Source organism: Parasteatoda tepidariorum, chromosome 6, assembly GCF_043381705.1.
Source record: "Parasteatoda tepidariorum isolate YZ-2023 chromosome 6, CAS_Ptep_4.0, whole genome shotgun sequence".
Lineage (NCBI taxonomy): Eukaryota > Metazoa > Arthropoda > Arachnida > Araneae > Theridiidae > Parasteatoda > Parasteatoda tepidariorum.
Window position 1 is genome coordinate 15,527,942 of NC_092209.1, and position 17,242 is coordinate 15,545,183.

The window sequence follows — 17,242 nt, forward strand, 5'->3', positions numbered from 1 at the left end:
AAAAAAATGTTATTTTATAATGTTAATGATTATAAAAACAAAACTGTGATCAAAATGTGATAATCGATCAAATACTCAATTTGTGTTATTTTATGAATAAAAAAAATGGAATATATAAAAAAGTTATGAATTTTAATATCCTATATAGTAACTAAAATAACAATTTAATAGTAAAATTTAATTATTTACAATGTTAACATTCATTTTCGCCCCGTACGAGAGATTTGTCAGCAGTTCTACAAAAATATACAGTAGCAGCGTAACTGTTAATATTTTCTAAAATTGATTTCGCAGCTTTAAAGAGGGATAAATAGCGATTCCGAAACACCTATTAAAAGCCTTTTTTCTTTAATATTTACAAAAGTTTGACCACTTGAAAGTTGATAAACTGAAAAAATGGATAGACTCGCTCGAAAAAAAATTGGCTAAGAATTAATTACGTTTAGCAACAGATCGGCTTTATAGTCTCAGAATATCTTTTTAATAGTGAATTCATGCCTATAGACATTTGAAGAGCTTAGTGGATGAAGTAGGTAAGACTTTTAGAGGTATTTATTAATCAGGGAAAATAACAAAGTTGTTGCAACAATATGGGTATGTTTAATGTAACATAATTGTTTTTGATGTAACTCTAATTTTTATGTAACTCATCTTCGTTACTTTTGAGTAGACTTGCTTGATTTTAATTTCAAGTTAGGTAGTGGTAAATAAAATAAAACAAAGTATTATTAGCCCACACTCTCTAATAATTATATAATAAAATAGTTCGGATACTACTTTTGTTTTTTCTCGCCCAGAATAATACGACTGGGAAAACGTCACTTACCTGGTTCGTCCACTCTGTTCTTCAATTATGCTAAATATCTAAGCCTAATCGCGAGGTCATGGAGATAGTTAGGCGGGCATCATTTTGACCGTTCAGATAGTTATCTTTCAGCATTTCAGTGACCTTTATACCAATTGATTCGGTACAGAGATTAAAAACTTGGAGGGAAAGAGGAATCATAAAAGAATTGAGAATCGCAACGCAACCCATAGCCAGAAATATTGTATGCAGCTAGGGGCGCTTTCCAATTATAGTTTGATCATGAGTATTAGAACCAATTTTCATTTATTTAAATTATTTTAATTTTATATTTAATTTAAGAAAGAATCAAATAAAAAAAATATCTTACCGGCTCGAAGACGTTGAATTTCAGTTGAGTTAAATGCATGAACAAACACGTTATTATATACATGCCTCACTTCATCTAAAACTGAACTAAGCCAATCAGGAATAATCATTTTGTATTTTTCCTATAATGTAAAAGGAAAAAATCTATATATTTTTTTGATTAAGTAGAACTTACAGTTTCACTAATTTTCATCGAGCATTCAGCTCTACATTACTGTAATTTGTAATTTTTAAAAAAATATTTTACTCAGTCAGTCATAAGCAGAATTGTTTGTTTTATGTCTGGCTTATAAATAAAGTTTCATTGTAAAATATGCGACGAATGTACAAGAAATAACTTGAGCAAAGTTTAAAAATAAAATAATTTTACAGGGAACTCATTTTTGTAAATGTAAGATTCTGCTACAGCAGTTACACAGTAAAAGCAGTTGTGTTATATCTTTCTGAATTCAGTGTTTAAAAAAAAAAAAAAATTCGAACCAAACTGGTCAAAACTACTTTACTCTGAAGTGATACAGCGTAACACCGTAGATAACTTTTATTTCTTGGTATTTCACTATAAAAAGCGATAGTTCCTTATGGCACCAAAAATGTTCTTTTACACTATTTTGTGTAAAGTAGTTGCCACCATTTTTGTTGTTGTTACTACTTATAACGGCAAGCCTATTATGGGAATCATAGCAAATTTTTGAGCAGAGAGTACTGAAAAACAAGAAACGCACTCTCTGCCCTAAATCAACTCTTCCTATAACTGAAAGCCACCACACGGTTTTTTGTAGGTAGTCCGATCAGACCACTATGAAGGTAAACCAATTAGTGAAAGAACCATTTAATATCAAATCTATAAAAAATTAGAACGTGGTAGCAAATATATATCTAAAAATTTGTTTCATTTATGAATATAATTGGTTTGTTTTATTTACTTGTCAACCACTACAGATTCAATTCTCAAATATTTAAGATGAATTTCTCTCAAGAACTTTTAAAATAGAATTTGGGTTCATGCGCACAAGTGGTTCGCTTTTTAAATAATCTGCGCAGACTACTTATAAGAAACCGTGTGGAGGCTTTCTGATGTAGGAGGTGATACCTAAATACGCTTATTTTCACCAAGCAGGCTTTCTGGATTGGCAAGGGGTATTAGAAGCAGAAACAACAACTAGAGTGGAACAAGCACAAGAAAGGCAGCCTTATTCACCAAAGTTGAGTCCAATGAATTGGTTCGTTCTATCAAGCTTGGGAAGAAGAATATGTTCGAAGCCTCATGGAGCTTTGCCATCCTTGGAAAATCCAGAAGCTGGAAGGGTGCAAAATATCAGTTGGTGAGTAGCATAACATTCTGAAGCACGTTTGCAACTCAGAATTAAGATCATGAAATCTCAGAAGTGGGCAATTAAGGCTTAGACATTCTTGGCTTTTAATCCTTTCAGAGGTGACGAATAAACAGGTGCAGATAAATACAGTGGGTTAAAACTTGCGAATCTTCCAAGCGCAACATGTGAATTGAAACATTTTACCACATGCCCCGCAGATAAATTTTAAAATTTTGCCATTGCGTTGTTATCAATGTACAAAGTTTCAATTACCGACAATGGTAGTAACGTTTTGCATTTTTTTGAACGATTGATTGTGATATTTTAATAAACATTAAGATTTTTACTACATGTGCCTAATTTATTTCTTGTCCCCAAATGTGAATGCAAAATAATTGTCTGATCTTCAAAATAACTTACTTCGATATACAAAGTTTCATAAAGATCTTTAACATTAAGATAATTATCTATTTTTGCTCCACTGTGTCTCGACAAATAATCATAGAGATCCTACATTATATAAAAAAATGAAATCAATAATATGAATTAAAATTTAATAAATAGCGAGCAATATTTATTATGAATACGCGTGACTTACTTTATGCTTCGCATTGAATGCTTTATTAGACGGAGTATTTAGTTGTTTAATCAAGGCTTTCTGAAATGCGGGACACTCTTCTGGATTACCTATGTACTGAAAGAAAGATTAGATGAGTTGAGACATTCTTATAACAATAAAATTTGAATTAGTAAATGAAAAACGGTTTACCTCGTCTAAAACAAAAGGAATGGAAATTATGGGTATGGGTTGCCAGGATAAGCCTTCTTCGAATTGCCATCTTGGCTTTGGGGAAAAAAAGGAAGCGAAATTGGATTCAGCACTACTCAGGCATCTCGGATTCCTATTGCTTAACGCATCGACCTGGAATGGAAGAAGGAACATTTAAAATAGTTATCAGAATTTTCATAATCATTTTAGTAACTGAAGAAGCAACATTTAAAATAGTTATTAGAATTTTCATAATCATTTTAGTAACTGAAGAAGCTAGAAAACGCCATTTTGTACACTTGAAACAATATAACCAGACGAGACCACGAATTNCCCAAATTTAAAAAAAAAAAAAAAAAAAAAAAAAGAAAGAGATCTAGAATTTTTTTAAAGGGTTTGTACGAAACTATGGATGGTGTTTTCAGTAGAAATGTAAACAATAACAATCTCGAGCTGTATGCCTGCTTTAGTTCCGGTTAGAAAGTTTGCAGCTGCTTACTACATGTTATTCTGCGAGGAGATATTTTCAAACGGATAATTTTGTTTTCAATAAAAGAAATAAATTAGATAATTTCTGAGCTCAAATCTGCCGTATTTCATAAGATATTAATGTTATTATGTAATTCTAGTGAGTTTGAAGTGAAAATTTGTTTTAGTTATTTAGAGATATATTGTTAAAAAAAGTGACATGGTTGCTAGATTTTGAAGAACTCGCTTTTTTGGCAGTCTTGATTTGGCCTCTTTCCATAAGTTTATTAATGTTTGTTCTTGTTGCAAGTTGTGCACCATCTTACGATAGTGTTAACACTTTTAGCATTGTAAACACAAGTAATAAGTAATCAAATACATTGTTTGCAGGAATCTCAAAACACAATGATGCCAAATGGCTTTAAAATACAACGGAAACAGTAACCCGGAAATTTAGGCTGTACCGAGCTTGCAGCGTTCCCTAGTGTAGAAAACACCATCCATATTTAAAATTTATAAGAGTAAAAATTGATTTTGTGTTAGATTTTAAAATCGGAAGTTAAAAAAAAGGAAATCAATTTAACAATATGTGTACAGGTTGAGACATGCAATAAAAATTCCCTCCAGCAGTCATATAATGCAATGGTTGCTTGGTGTCGAATCCAAAGATAGTTTATATAGGATCATAGGTGGTCCACAGAGCTTCAGATATTTGGATGCGGAATAATTCTCTGGAGGGCAGTGTTCAGAAAATCTCAAAATGTCAACAAGCTCTTTTGGGCATGTTACTCTACAAAATGCCCGAATAATGCATCCCCTAATAAAACTTTTACGTGACCAAAGCATATGAATGTATCTATGATTATTAATCTGTCAAAAAAAAATACACTTTCATCAACTTGTTATAAGTATTAATCATAAGTGTGAAGCTAAAGAAGAATTAGATATTATTTATAAAGACGTATTTACAAGAAATAAGTCGCTCATGGGCTGCAATCGTGGTACAACTAAAAAAACACGCGTTTTGGACTAAAAACTGGTGTAAATGTGAAAATACGCGTCCTTTCAGCAGCAATACACAACTCATAATTCAACTTGAAGGAAATCTTCGCTTAAGCAAACTAAAGCATTTCTTATGCATTTTCCTTAGCAATGAAAACTTTAAACCCACTTATCTGAAAACAGGATTTTTTCAGTTGTGCTGCTATTGTAACCCATGATCGAAGTATTGCTCATTAGTTTTTTTTTGTTGTTGCCCTAATAGGCATTAATGGAGTAAAAGTAGGGAATTATTTTTAACAAAAAAAAGTACTGTTTAGCAGTCCCATTCGGCATTTTGTATATAGTCGTTAAAATTTTTAATGGTGTTAAATAGTAACTGAACATTATGATGATTAAATTCTAAGAGTAAGAAATACACGCTCGGTAGACAATGGATTCATTATAACGAAATGGTTATCTGATATTATTCATGAGTAGTATTATATTGCCTGCAGCAGGGCAAGATATTTTATTTAGAGCTAATGTTGAGTGATAGCTAAGATGAGTTTTTTATAGAATGCATGCACTGGTATTTAAAGGTATAGTTTTCAGTGCAGAAACAATACGGAATTCTACAATGGATTCATTATAACGAAATGGTAATCTCATATTATTATGGGATTGAATTATATTGCCAGCAGCAGGGCAAGATATTCGAAATGGGAATCTCATATTATTGAGGAATATCATTATATTGCCTCCATCAGGGTTCAAAAATTATATTGTCTGACATGCCTGGAGAATGTAAAAATTTATTTCGATTGATATTCGTTTGTATGAATTAAATGCAAAATGGAATGCTGGGAAAATTATTTTATACTTACTGTTATTGTGAAAAAGATATTTCACTTAGTGCTAATGTTGAGTGGTAGCTAAGATGTGTATTTTATAGAATGCATGCACTGGTACTTAAAGGTATAGTTTTCAGTACAGAAACAATACAAAATTCTAAATTATATGTGCAATGCATTTATTAATAAGTTAAGCAAAGCTTACCTCTGTTGGTTTGGTTGTGAAGAAGTCTTTATAAATTTCCCTGAAGCGTCTTCCCAGATGATAATGTTGCCTCCGACCGTTCTGCAAGAAAATTTTTTTCATAAGAATTTTAATTCAGTAAAGAGTTTTAGAATTTTATTAAAACACAATAAAATTAGATTCTGTAAAATGAGATAAGATTTTAAGTAATGACTCTCACGTTTCTTAAAGTAACAAAAAGCGATATATGGATTTTCAGAAATAACTGAAATTCATGTTTATAGTGTCTAAAAATTAAAGAGTTACGAATAAAAATACGGCAGTAAAAAACGATCAAGTTAGAGCCGCGATGGCTCAGGGGCTAGAGCGTTCGCCCTCCAAAGGTTCCAGAACCAGGTTCGAATCCCGGCAATGGCTGGTCGATACGAATTCCGCATTCGGCTTGCATCCACCACAGTGCTGATGTGAAATATCCTCAGTGGTAGACGGATCATGTGTTAGAGTCCCCTTGGTGACAGACTTACCGTGGGAGGTTTTCGTGCTTTTCCTCTCCATGTAACGCAAATGTGTATTAGTTTTATCAAAAAGACCTCCACGAAGGCAAATTTCTCCCTATACTTGATTCAAGAGTTCCCTTGTCTTCTGGATTGGGTTCAAAATTACAAGGCTACGTAGTTGNTATATGTGCAATGCATTTATTAATAAGTTAAGCAAAGCTTACCTCTGTTGGTTTGGTTGTGAAGAAGTCTTTATAAATTTCCCTGAAGCGTCTTCCCAGATGATAATGTTGCCTCCGACCGTTCTGCAAGAAAATTTTTTTCATAAGAATTTGAATTCAGTAAAGATTTTTAGAATTTTATTAAAACAGAATAAAATTAGATTCTGTAAAATGAGATAAGATTTTAAGTAATGACTCTCACGTTTCTTAAAGTAACAAAAAGCGATATATGGATTTTCAGAAGTAACTGAAATTCATGTTTATAGTGTCTAAAAATTAAAGAGTTACTAATAAAAATACGGCAGTAAAAAACGATCAAGTTAGAGCCGCGATGGCTCAGAGGATGGAGAGTTCACCTTCAATGAGAAGCGAATTCTGCTTCCGGCTCGCATCGACCACAGTGCTGACATAAAATGTCCTCAGTTGTAAGCGGATCATGGGTGAGGATTCAATTGCCGTCTGTCCGTGAGAGATGCTAACTGAAGGGGATCTTTGTGGTTTTTTCTCTCCATCTCCTTCCCTTGTCTTCTGGGTAGGTTTCAAAAGTACAAGACTGCATAGTTGAGACGCGATGGCTCAGGGGCTAGAGCGTTCGCCTTCCAAAGGTTCCAGAACCAGGTTCGAATCCCGGCAATGGCTGGTCGATACGAATTCCGCATTCGGCTTGCATCCACCACAGTGCTGATGTGAAATATCCTCAGTGGTTGACGGATCATGTGCTAGAGTCCTCTTGGTGACAGACTTACCGTGGGAGGTTTTCGTGCTCTTCCTCTCCATGTAACGCAAATGTGTATTAGTTTCATCAAAAAGACCTCCACGAAGTCAAATTTCTCCCTATACTTGATCCAAGAGTTCCCTTGTCTTCTGGATTGGGTTGAAAATTATAAGGCTACGTAGTTGAATATTAGTAGTCATAACTCCCCCCCCCCTAAAAATTTGGGTCGGCTGTTTAACGACGGCTATAAAAATAAAAAAAAGGCTACGAAGTTGAATATAGCTAGTTGTAAAATTAGTCGGTTGTTTAACGCCTTTTTTAAAATAAAATAAAACGACCAAGTAGCAAAGAAACACCTGCAAACTTTCATATGCAATGCATGACAAAAGAAATATAAAATAATAAATATCAAATATTATTAAACGCTATGCAAAGAAAGTTCTTAAAAAAATTTTTAAAAAGAAAAGAACGTTGATATTATTATTACGAAGTATTTGTACCTGAGTTAACGCTCCCAAGCCTAATGTCCAAACTCCTAATGGATTTGGATCAGTTGGATAAGTCCTTTTCGGAGCACGGTCTCCATGACGATATATCTGAAAATTAATGTTAATAAACAATTAGACAAATGCGAATTTTTTTAAAAAATGTTCTTTTTAACTCTTGCCTATCTTGGATATGACTCCTTACTCTTAACTTCAGAATTGTAAAATTTTCTAAAAATGGCCCTCTAAAAATCGTATGTACTTCAAGGAAAAAGTGGCCCTCATAGTAGGTGATGTAGGGAAAAATTACAAAAAAGGTTTAAAAATAAGTTACACCGTAGAGCTTTTAATTCTTTTTGATAGATATGTTTAACTTGTGTCCATCTTTAACATGGTATCATGCATTTTTCAGCACATTCCTATGTTTTTTCTAAAAATTTCTCTAAAAAAATTCATGTTTGCTTAAACGAAAAGACTGCCAAATAGTTCAGAAGGACTGAAGATAAATGTTTTGGATATCTTGCAGATATTGCTGGAATGTTTAGAATATTGATATTTGGATGTGCAACATACAAAATGGATACAAAATGCAAAATTTGGATACAAAATAATTGAAACATGTTTCGGGTAACACTCAATACGAGTGTCATTTTTAAGTAAGAATCGTTGAGTAAGAGAAACTTCATCTATAAACGTAAATTGCATCATTAACTTTAATATGAACATTTATTCACTTTTAAACATAGTCACCATTAATATTGAAGCATTTGTCAAGCGTTTGTATCCCATCAAAGAACCCTGCCGCCTGACCGTTAAACCAGTTAATAACAGTTCCTTTCAACATGTCATTTTTATTCTAAGCTTTTTTCATCCAGAAAGTCCTTAAATTTTGGAAACAGATGACATTTTGACGATGCTAAGTCAGGACTGTATGGCGGATGATACGGCACTTCCCGTTCAAGAATGTAAGCCATCATAATCGTTCTTAATCATAAACATGTGTTCTTACTTCCTTAAAAAGCCTACATCATTCCATTATTTATTACACCTTCTTCATAAACCTTTACAAGCTCTACGTGGCCTCTAACAGGACGAGCTTTTTTTTGCATTTAAGAAGCGAATAACTGAACGCACTTCACATTCGATGGGATTACTGATTGACATGGTGACAAACGAAGCAGTATAACTACACAACCAACACCAACGGAGACGTTAAACGTAATGGCACGTAGTAAGAGACTTGCCAAGTGTTGCTGACATAGAGCTGACGTCGCCTGATAGGATGTGCAGTTGCGATGTGCAGTTGGTGTTTACTTTTACAATGACCCTCTAATCTGACGCATGCACTTTTTTTTTTAAATCTCTCATAGATTTAATTTTTGGATATTGCTAAAATATATTTTAATTATACGCCCCTAGCTACATAAAACTTGTAAAATGTAAAAAGATTTAAAAATAGAAATAATAGTAATTATTATGGTAATTTTTTACTTAAATATTGATGTTAATAATATTTTTATTGAGAAAAGCTATTGTTTTAATTATAAACAAACATCTTTAAAAAAAAAATCGAGTATACTTTGTACTATGCAAATTAAAGCAAAAAAAATATCAATTAAGCACAAATAAAATTACAGAAATCGACATACCATAGTTTCGGTTCTATAAACAAGGACCATCCTTCTCGTTCAAGTGATTGTAGAGAAGTAATGAAATAAACATGTGCAAAGTATTGTTTCTTTACTTCTCTAATATACTATTCCACTATTTTAACTCTAAGGGATCTAGTTTCCAGTTTCGATTCCTTTTTCTCATTTACTTTTTTTATTATCTTGTTCAAACTTGTTCCTCCGTCTCTATTGGTTAAACAACTTTAGGCGTGTTTGTCTCTTCTGTCATTTGGTGTTTAGAAACAGAGTAAAAGTTTTTGTTTATATAACCAAAACTATAGTATGTCAATTTATGTAATTTTATTTGTGATTTTTTCCCCCTATTTTTTCCCTGTCTATAGTAAACACCATTTTCCTGCCATGCAATTGAATAATTCAATTTATTTTTAGAAATTTACATAAAGAAAGGTTCTTTTGCTCTCTTAAATAAAATGAGTTTAAGTTCCTTGTTGCCAATGCGTGTAAGAAACTTCATCCGCTATTTTAACAATCTACATGCACACATTAGTGTTTTATATAATAAGATCGATAACTTAGATAATCAATTCAGATCTTCTAACAATGTACTCTTATTAATTGTTTGTTATTAACAATTAATTAATAGTTATTAATAGTTAATAAAAATCATTTCCTACTGGTGTAGAAAATTGTGAACTTCTTTTTTATGCTTTATGACTTATATATCAAATACAGCGTGTATTTTACTAGATTCAGTGGTAACAATGTAAAAATATATTGCAATAAAAGTGCACATACCATCTGAACAAACTGCAATTTATAGTTATCATCAGCTATTGTTTTGAATATCAAAGTGAACAGTAGTACAAAACATGCCTGTTGGTTAAACATTGTTGTGTTGCCACTTGTTTTCAATACCCGTAACTAAAAATCGTGTAAATGAGGTCTGATGTGTGCAGCATAGATGGCGAAAAGCTATTTAGAAAAAGAATTTAAATAAGCAAATTTTAGAAATATGTTTATAAATTTTTTGTAGTTTTCATCTATTTTTCAAGCATATTGCATCGAACATTAAAAATCATTCCAAGCAGTAGTTTTTGTTATCACAATTTCCTTGATATCAAATCATTTACTCAAAAATAAGTCAGACATTTTTGGTTATTTATTTCGACATTTTGTTGTTAAGAATGACTTTGTTCAAAGCTAATTCTTAGATTAATTTAGTTTCTAACTTTTGGGAACTATTTTGCATGCGATACATTAAAATTTAAACAGTACACAAATCTGTGTGCTGAGTGTACTGATAGTTCTTTATTTTCCGTTTGTCTAAAAAATGAGCGAAGTTTTAAAAAAATCAATAAAAAGAAACTAAAGAGGTTTGTTACGATCTGTTTAGAAAACTAAATATTGTTTCTAATAGTGTTTTAAAATTAATTACAATGTTCGTAGGTATGTGGGGCTGACAACAAAATAAGCTACAAAATAATATTTTAAAAATAACTACCGTTGGCAGCAAAAACATGATGTGGTTTTTAGACAACATTTGCTAGATTTCCAAACAATAATTCAAGTGAATGATCTGGCAGTTAGAAGAAGGCATTATTCTACAGTTTTTCCTGTTATCAATGCCATCTGGGGACGAATTTTGTCGGTAGTTTGGAAAATCGGTCATAAAATCTAGTTTCTTTTGCAAAAACGCAGCAAACCTTTCATTTACAGTTTTTCTTAAATTTATTTTTCAAATCATTCATTGGTTTTTTCTAATTCCTTTTTTTTTACACCTGGAATAACGATAGGAATTTTCTTTTCCTTTTGAGAAAATAATTGTTACTTATAATATTACAAAATCTTCGGAAATTGAAAATTTTCTAATTACTTTTGAAGCTTTGTGAAAATTAGCAGAATTTGAGTAATAAGTATTTGTCTTTATAGTTTTTAATTTTAAAAGTTTATGTTTAGAACGGTTTGAATCAGTTTTTTGTAATAATAATAGCTAAAGTTTTTGAAATTTAAAACACATTGATTATACGATAAATTCAAAAAAGATTTTCATAAAAATTCCACAACATACTGTACAAACCTAAGGTGATCTAAAAAAAAATAAACACATAAAATGTTACAACTTTATTTATGACTTTAATGTACGACCATTAAATTTCTTTTAAAAAATGAAGCAAATCAATGTATACATTAGGTCGCTAATTTTTATTTAAGCTTGAAAAAAACTTAAAATTTAAAGTTTAATTATTTCAGAACGTTTCGAATAATCGTTCTTCACCTCCTATATATTTTCTCCCGTAATCAAAAGAATTTTTTATGTGTATAACTCGTCTTACTCGTTAATAATTCGTCAGGTTTGGATAATGCTTTTCTAAGTTCAATTTGTGATCGAAAGTTCAATTTGTGATTTCCTAATGCATTCAAGTATTACAAAATATATACATGAAGAACAGTGAGAACTACAGTATGCAAAAGTAAAATAAACATGATTTGGTATGACACTTACCTAAAAAACTCTTTTCTGGGCGTCACTTTTCCTAATAAATAAAGCCTTTTATATCCTGCAATCTTGTAATAAATAGTTTTTAACTCGAATTTGTTGTATAAAATAAGCATAAATTTTCTATTTCCGAATCGTGTTGATTTATTTTTCAATCGAGATCTATGAAATAACATTGACAGTGATGAAGGATATTCTTATGAGATTTAGCGTAACGCAAAATAATATTATAAGATTATCTCAGCTGGCTTGTATTTGTTATCTATCGATAATAGATTTTGATTTTATCTAGCCATAAATGAAAATGTAAAGAAACGAAATTGCTTTATTGGCTAATTGAAACCTTTTTGTCGCCACCCAGCTCTCAGTTAATTTTTGGCAACAATAATTGATTTTTTTATTTATTTATCGGGGAAACTGCTTGCAGTCGGACCTCGATATAACGAACTTCGATAACACGAATTTCTTGATATCAGGAAAAAAAAAAGCTTTTAATACTGGTTTGCTTTGTTGCTAATGGCAAAAAAACTCTTTTAGCTGAATGCATTTCTTGGTATTTCCTCGATTTTATGAACTATTTTTGGAAATTTCCTGGTATATTAGGTATGCCTCCTCCTATTTTTCTTTCCTTGGTATTCCTCGATTTTTCTTTTCTTTATCCTCAATTACTCGTTTCTTTAAATAATAAAATGTGAAAAAAAGTAAATAATTTGAACATCATGAACACATTAAATTTACAATTTTCGATCAACTGAATTTTAAAAAAATAACAAGAACAGCAGACTCGAAAATTCAATTTTGGTTTCTATTTTTTTTTCTTGTTATTATTTATTCAACTACATACGTAAAGTGAACCCCGTGCTAAAAAATTCACTATAACAAATTTATCTATACCTCCTGAAAAAATACTGAGTGATTCGTAAACACCACCCTAAAATGCATTTTTTTAAAATTCTTGCCAAAGTTATTAAAAACCAGTTAGGTGGTTGGAAACTTCCAAGATGTTTCATAAAATCGTCTTTTACGCCCTTTCAATATTCTTTGGCAATTAAATATGTTTTGAAGGATTCAATCCCCCCCCCTCCTTCGTCAGAGTTTGTTGAAGTTTTTTTTATCTTCATAGAGCTAAAATCTCCTTGGTATCCCTTCATCACTTAATTTATTGATTTTAATCTTAATAAAAAATCTAAAAAAATATATATTAAGGACAGTGTTAACAGAGCTGGTAAGTTCTGTTAACACTGTCCTTGTATGTCCTAGCACTTCTGTTAACACATATATTTTTAGTGAGAAAAAAATATGATTTCAACTACTAGAATATGGTACAATTTATCGTGTTTCTGTCTCTATAAGCACACCAAAAAGCTCAGTTATTTTTACCGAAGCGTTTTGGTTATGATGTCAGTAAAATTAGCAATTAAATATAGTTTCATAATATGGGATTAAATTTGGTAATTATGTCATGATTTCCCTTGAATATGGTATAAAAACTATTCATTCGTCTAAATTCAATTTTCAGTTTTGTATTTCTTACTAAATGTATGGTAGTAAGAACTTTAATTTCGAAAATCCGAAATTCCGGCTAACTGTTATCACATAGACGTGAACACAATCAAATAAATGGTTTAAATGCCGTTTGGTTTTATCAGCCAGAATTATGTTGTTTTCTTTTTACTAGATATGTCATTACCATACAGTATGATTTTACCAGATTTTTTTTTCACCGTGTGTTTAACTTGAAACGAAAAGCGTGTTATTTTTTTTCAATTCCAGTAGAGTTTCGTCAAAACAATAAATTTAAAATATTTGAACGTCATAGTTTTAATACACCGATTTAAACGCCTTAGTTAGAGATTTTTTTACGTACCCTGGTAAATAAAAAAAAACTGGTTTTAAACCAAACGTTGCAAATCATCCGTTTTAAGTATCCCATTTCAGCTATGTAGAGCAAACACTCTTATATTTTGGCTTTGTTTATAAAACAGAATAAAAGAAACGAATACCACTAACCTCAAACACAGATATAGACATAAAATTTCCAATAAACGTGGAAATATTATACCGATAAAAATTTTACTCTTGTCGTTAAGAATCACTTTTTTGTTACATATCTTTCAAAATAACGTCATGGTGTTGTTTACGATGAAACTTTTAGTTTTAACGTAGATTATTTGCTCGAAAAACAAAAACATTAACGTCTGTAAGACTGCGTTACTATGCTGCATTTAGTTTTATCATGAATTTGAAATGGATTTTTTACTCAATTCATATTATTTGTTTTACGTTTATCTCTTTCAAACGAGCAACATCAGAGAGTTATGAATTACAATTAGTTCAAATGGTAAATATACTTCCTTTTTTTACATTAATCATTGTTTTCAGAAAATTGGAACTAGTACAGTGCGTTCTAATGATTGGGCTTTTATAGAGATGTTTTACTTCTTCTCAATCTCCTAAAGCAAAGCTAAACTTTTAAAACTCAATTATGACGCCGATTCTGTTTCACCAATTTAAATACTATATCGTGATTTCTATAATTTTATCAATGCATATTAAATTTCGATATCTGTAATACGTTATCGGTCTGACATAAAAATTTCGTTACTAGCCCGAATCTGATATGACTAATACCGATAAACTACCGACATAAGGTTTTCCGATAACTGACAGTTGCCAATATAGCCGACTACGGGCAGCAAAGTTGACCTATTGTGTTTGCTGGGTTGTATACAGGCTTGCTCATAATCAGAGTCTGACTAAAGCAGGGGCATACGGGGCAGTTGCCCCTGGACCCCAAATCAAATAGAAGGTTTATTTTAGGTTTTCTTCTGAACTTTTTTTCAACTAATGAACTTTTTTTAAACAAAATATCATTACAATGTAAAATCGTCAATTTTATGCAAGCTTCTGCATTAATCTATCGTATGAGCACAAAAGATCTCTATTTTGTAAATCCATGGCTTTCTGGCACGGAATTAAGCTGAATTTTCTCAGTTACAATGGGCATATTTGGCCAATCAAAGGCCTTTTTTTACAAATCGCAAAATGTTATATCTTTACAAGAATACAGGGTTCTGATTGACTTAATTGAGCCATTGTAATTGCGAAAATTTAGCTAAATTCCGCCTTAATGTCAGCAAGGATATTAATTTTTCGCAGCTAGATGACAAAATTAACAATCAGAAAACTGCATTCTTCATGATGGAAATAGAATTGTCACAAAATCAGTAAAATGGGCAGAACGATATTTCGACTTTTTCATTAGTTGCCAATTACTATTCACCCTAAAATTCTGATTTTTTTTTTCAAAATTTTTTGAGAGCATGCGCAGAATAAAATAACTACTTTAAATATTTATATCTTCCGCAGTTCTTAATGATTTTTTTAAAATTTTAAAATAGATAATTTTGTAATTAATTTTATACTGATCCAAAAATTCCAATGATCCAAAAATTCCATTTAATTCCATTGAACATTTTTAAAGTTAGAGCGAAAAGCGTAAGACAAAAAAATTAGTTATTAAAATAAATTGTCCATAACTCCATAAATATTTACTCTAGGTTTACGAAATTTTAAGCAGTTATTTAAAATAACAACTTAAGTTATTGATATAAGTTACAAGCTCATAGCTTGATTTTCGGGCATAGCTTCAAAAATACTAATTTTTTTCGTAATTTCTTGTCAGTCTCTCAAACTTCTGAAAGCTTTAAATCTTATTGGTAAATACGAAAATCGCATGAAAACACCTCTAAAGTTGCAAAATAATCTGCTTAGTATTTTTTTGAGAAATTTAAAAAAATGTCAAAAACTGAAAGTGTTTCTTCCATTATTGTAGGATAGTGTATATATATATATATATCGGGTTGAGTAAAAAGTTTTACGCCAAAAAAAAAAAAAAAAAAAAAAAAAAAAACCAAAAAAATNAAAAATCCTGAAAAATGACAAACACATACAAAATCAGCAAAACTAATGAGAATACTTATCTCCATTCAAATCACCAATAGTCTGCCAACGTTTTGGCAACTTTTCATTCCCATCTGAGAAGAACTGGGGGGTGCGCGAGTAGAGAAAGCAATCGACCTCATTTATGACCTCGTCATTTGAACGGAAGATTGTGCCATCAAGATGCAGCTACAGATTTGAAAACAGATAGTAATCCGAAGGCGCCATGTCTGTGCTGTATGGTGGATGTTGCATCAAATCCCACTCTAACGTGTGGAGCGTCATGCCGGTCATTGCACTAACATGTGGCCAAGCGTTATCTTGATGAAAGAGAATCACCTTCCTTCTGAGCTCGTTTTCTCGTTTTTCGCGAATCGCATCGCTAACTTTGATTAGCATATTGCTGTATATTGTACTGTTGATAGCCTACCCGCTTTTAAGGTACTCCTTGTAGATAATTCCACAACAATCCCACCAGATACGGAAAAGGACCTTCTTGTTAGTTAGCGTTCGTCTTGCAACCGAACTTGCTGATTCCCCGGATGCTGACCACCCTCCTCTACGGCTAGTATTGTTGTAGTATATCCATTTTTCATCACAGGTCACAATTCTGTCCAGAACGTCCTCTTTTCTTTGATCTCTGAGCAGAACCAAACAGGCCGCTTTTCTCTTGCTCTTGTCTTCAGCAGTCAATTCGCGAGTCACTCAACGGTTAAACTTAAATGCTAGATTTATGCGTTTGAGAGTATTTGCTATTGTTTTTTGGCAAATGTCAAGCTCTAACGCAATAGTTCGTGATGAAAAATTTCTGTCTTGAACAATAATTTGCTTTAACTGGTCACAATCAACCTCAATAGGGCGGCCAGAACGTGGTTCATCTTCAATGTTGAAATTCCCAGTATTAAACTTTCGAAACCAAACTTTTACTGTATCCTCATAAGAAACAGTATTGAAACCTAAACTTTCACACATTTTCTTGTGGCATTCAGTTACACTTAGTTTATTTCGGAACTCATAGTACATAATGGGTCTGATTTGTTAACGTGATAGCTCCATTTTAAAAATTTTTTTGGTGCACGAGATGATAAAGTTTTGACAAACAAATTACACAGTTGTGTAGTTCCAACTTTCTGCTTTAAAATACAAAAGCCCGTTTCAAAAAAAGTTAACCACCACGGCAATGGCTGCTGCAGGCACGGAGGTATTTCCCTTTGGCGGAAAACTTTTTACTCAACCTGATATATTACATTCTGATGCTTAGAAACATGGCCTACACTTTTTATTACTTATATCTCTTTGTTATAATGATATATATATATATATATATATATGTGTGTAACATAAAAAGCTTCAATTAATCTTTTTATGTTAGTTTCTTTGCTATAAAACTTCATCCTAATTAATTATTCTAAACGAAATACTTTCTCACACTTTTAAAAGCCACATCCTGTTCTTAAATCTATTTTTGGCTCAAGTATGCATTTAATTAAGAGCAGGACATTTTTCCCTTTGCT

At 31.6% G+C, this 17,242-nt stretch overlaps 4 protein-coding genes across 5 annotated transcripts in view; 2 read left to right on the plus strand and 2 right to left on the minus strand.

The window, feature by feature from the left end:
* The window catches only part of LOC107451969 (lysosomal acid phosphatase), a 12,551-nt gene extending 6,668 nt beyond the window's left edge, over positions 1 to 5,883 (minus strand). Inside the window, exons 1-5 of the mRNA XM_016068221.4 lie at positions 5,762 to 5,883; positions 3,257 to 3,409; positions 3,086 to 3,181; positions 2,908 to 2,997; positions 1,176 to 1,296 (exon numbers count right to left, since the gene is read on the minus strand). Of these exons, the coding sequence (XP_015923707.2) occupies positions 1,176 to 1,296; positions 2,908 to 2,997; positions 3,086 to 3,181; positions 3,257 to 3,409; positions 5,762 to 5,863 (562 nt within the window). The 5' untranslated portion in view covers positions 5,864 to 5,883. The remainder of the gene's footprint in view (positions 1 to 1,175; positions 1,297 to 2,907; positions 2,998 to 3,085; positions 3,182 to 3,256; positions 3,410 to 5,761) is intronic.
* The window catches only part of LOC107451959 (testicular acid phosphatase homolog), a 539,537-nt gene that overhangs the window by 465,202 nt on the left and 57,093 nt on the right, over positions 1 to 17,242 (plus strand). The window lies entirely within an intron of this gene.
* Positions 6,447 to 10,905, minus strand: LOC122270593 (lysosomal acid phosphatase-like). The gene is made up of 4 exons (XM_043048558.2): positions 10,791 to 10,905; positions 10,085 to 10,261; positions 7,674 to 7,769; positions 6,447 to 6,542 (listed from the first exon to the last, which is right to left on the minus strand). The coding sequence occupies exons 2-4, from the start codon at positions 10,175 to 10,177 to the stop codon at positions 6,447 to 6,449; spliced, it is 285 nt and encodes a 94-aa protein (XP_042904492.1). The 5' UTR covers positions 10,178 to 10,261; positions 10,791 to 10,905.
* The window catches only part of LOC107451964 (lysosomal acid phosphatase-like), a 17,507-nt gene continuing 14,163 nt past the window's right edge, over positions 13,899 to 17,242 (plus strand). The window contains exon 1 of the mRNA XM_043048560.2: positions 13,899 to 14,127. Within this exon, the coding sequence (XP_042904494.2) occupies positions 14,023 to 14,127 (105 nt within the window). The 5' untranslated portion in view covers positions 13,899 to 14,022. The remainder of the gene's footprint in view (positions 14,128 to 17,242) is intronic.

Coding starts and splice junctions, on each gene's coding strand:
- LOC122270593 (XM_043048558.2), bottom strand. CDS start 10,177: ATGTTTAACCAACAGGCATGTTTTGTACTACTGTTCACTTTGATATTC. Junction 7,770..10,084: donor AATTGCAGTTTGTTCAGATG/GTATGTGCACTT, acceptor ATTAATTTTCAG/ATATATCGTCATGGAGACCG. Junction 6,543..7,673: donor GCTTGGGAGCGTTAACTCAG/GTACAAATACTT, acceptor ATTTTCTTGCAG/AACGGTCGGAGGCAACATTA.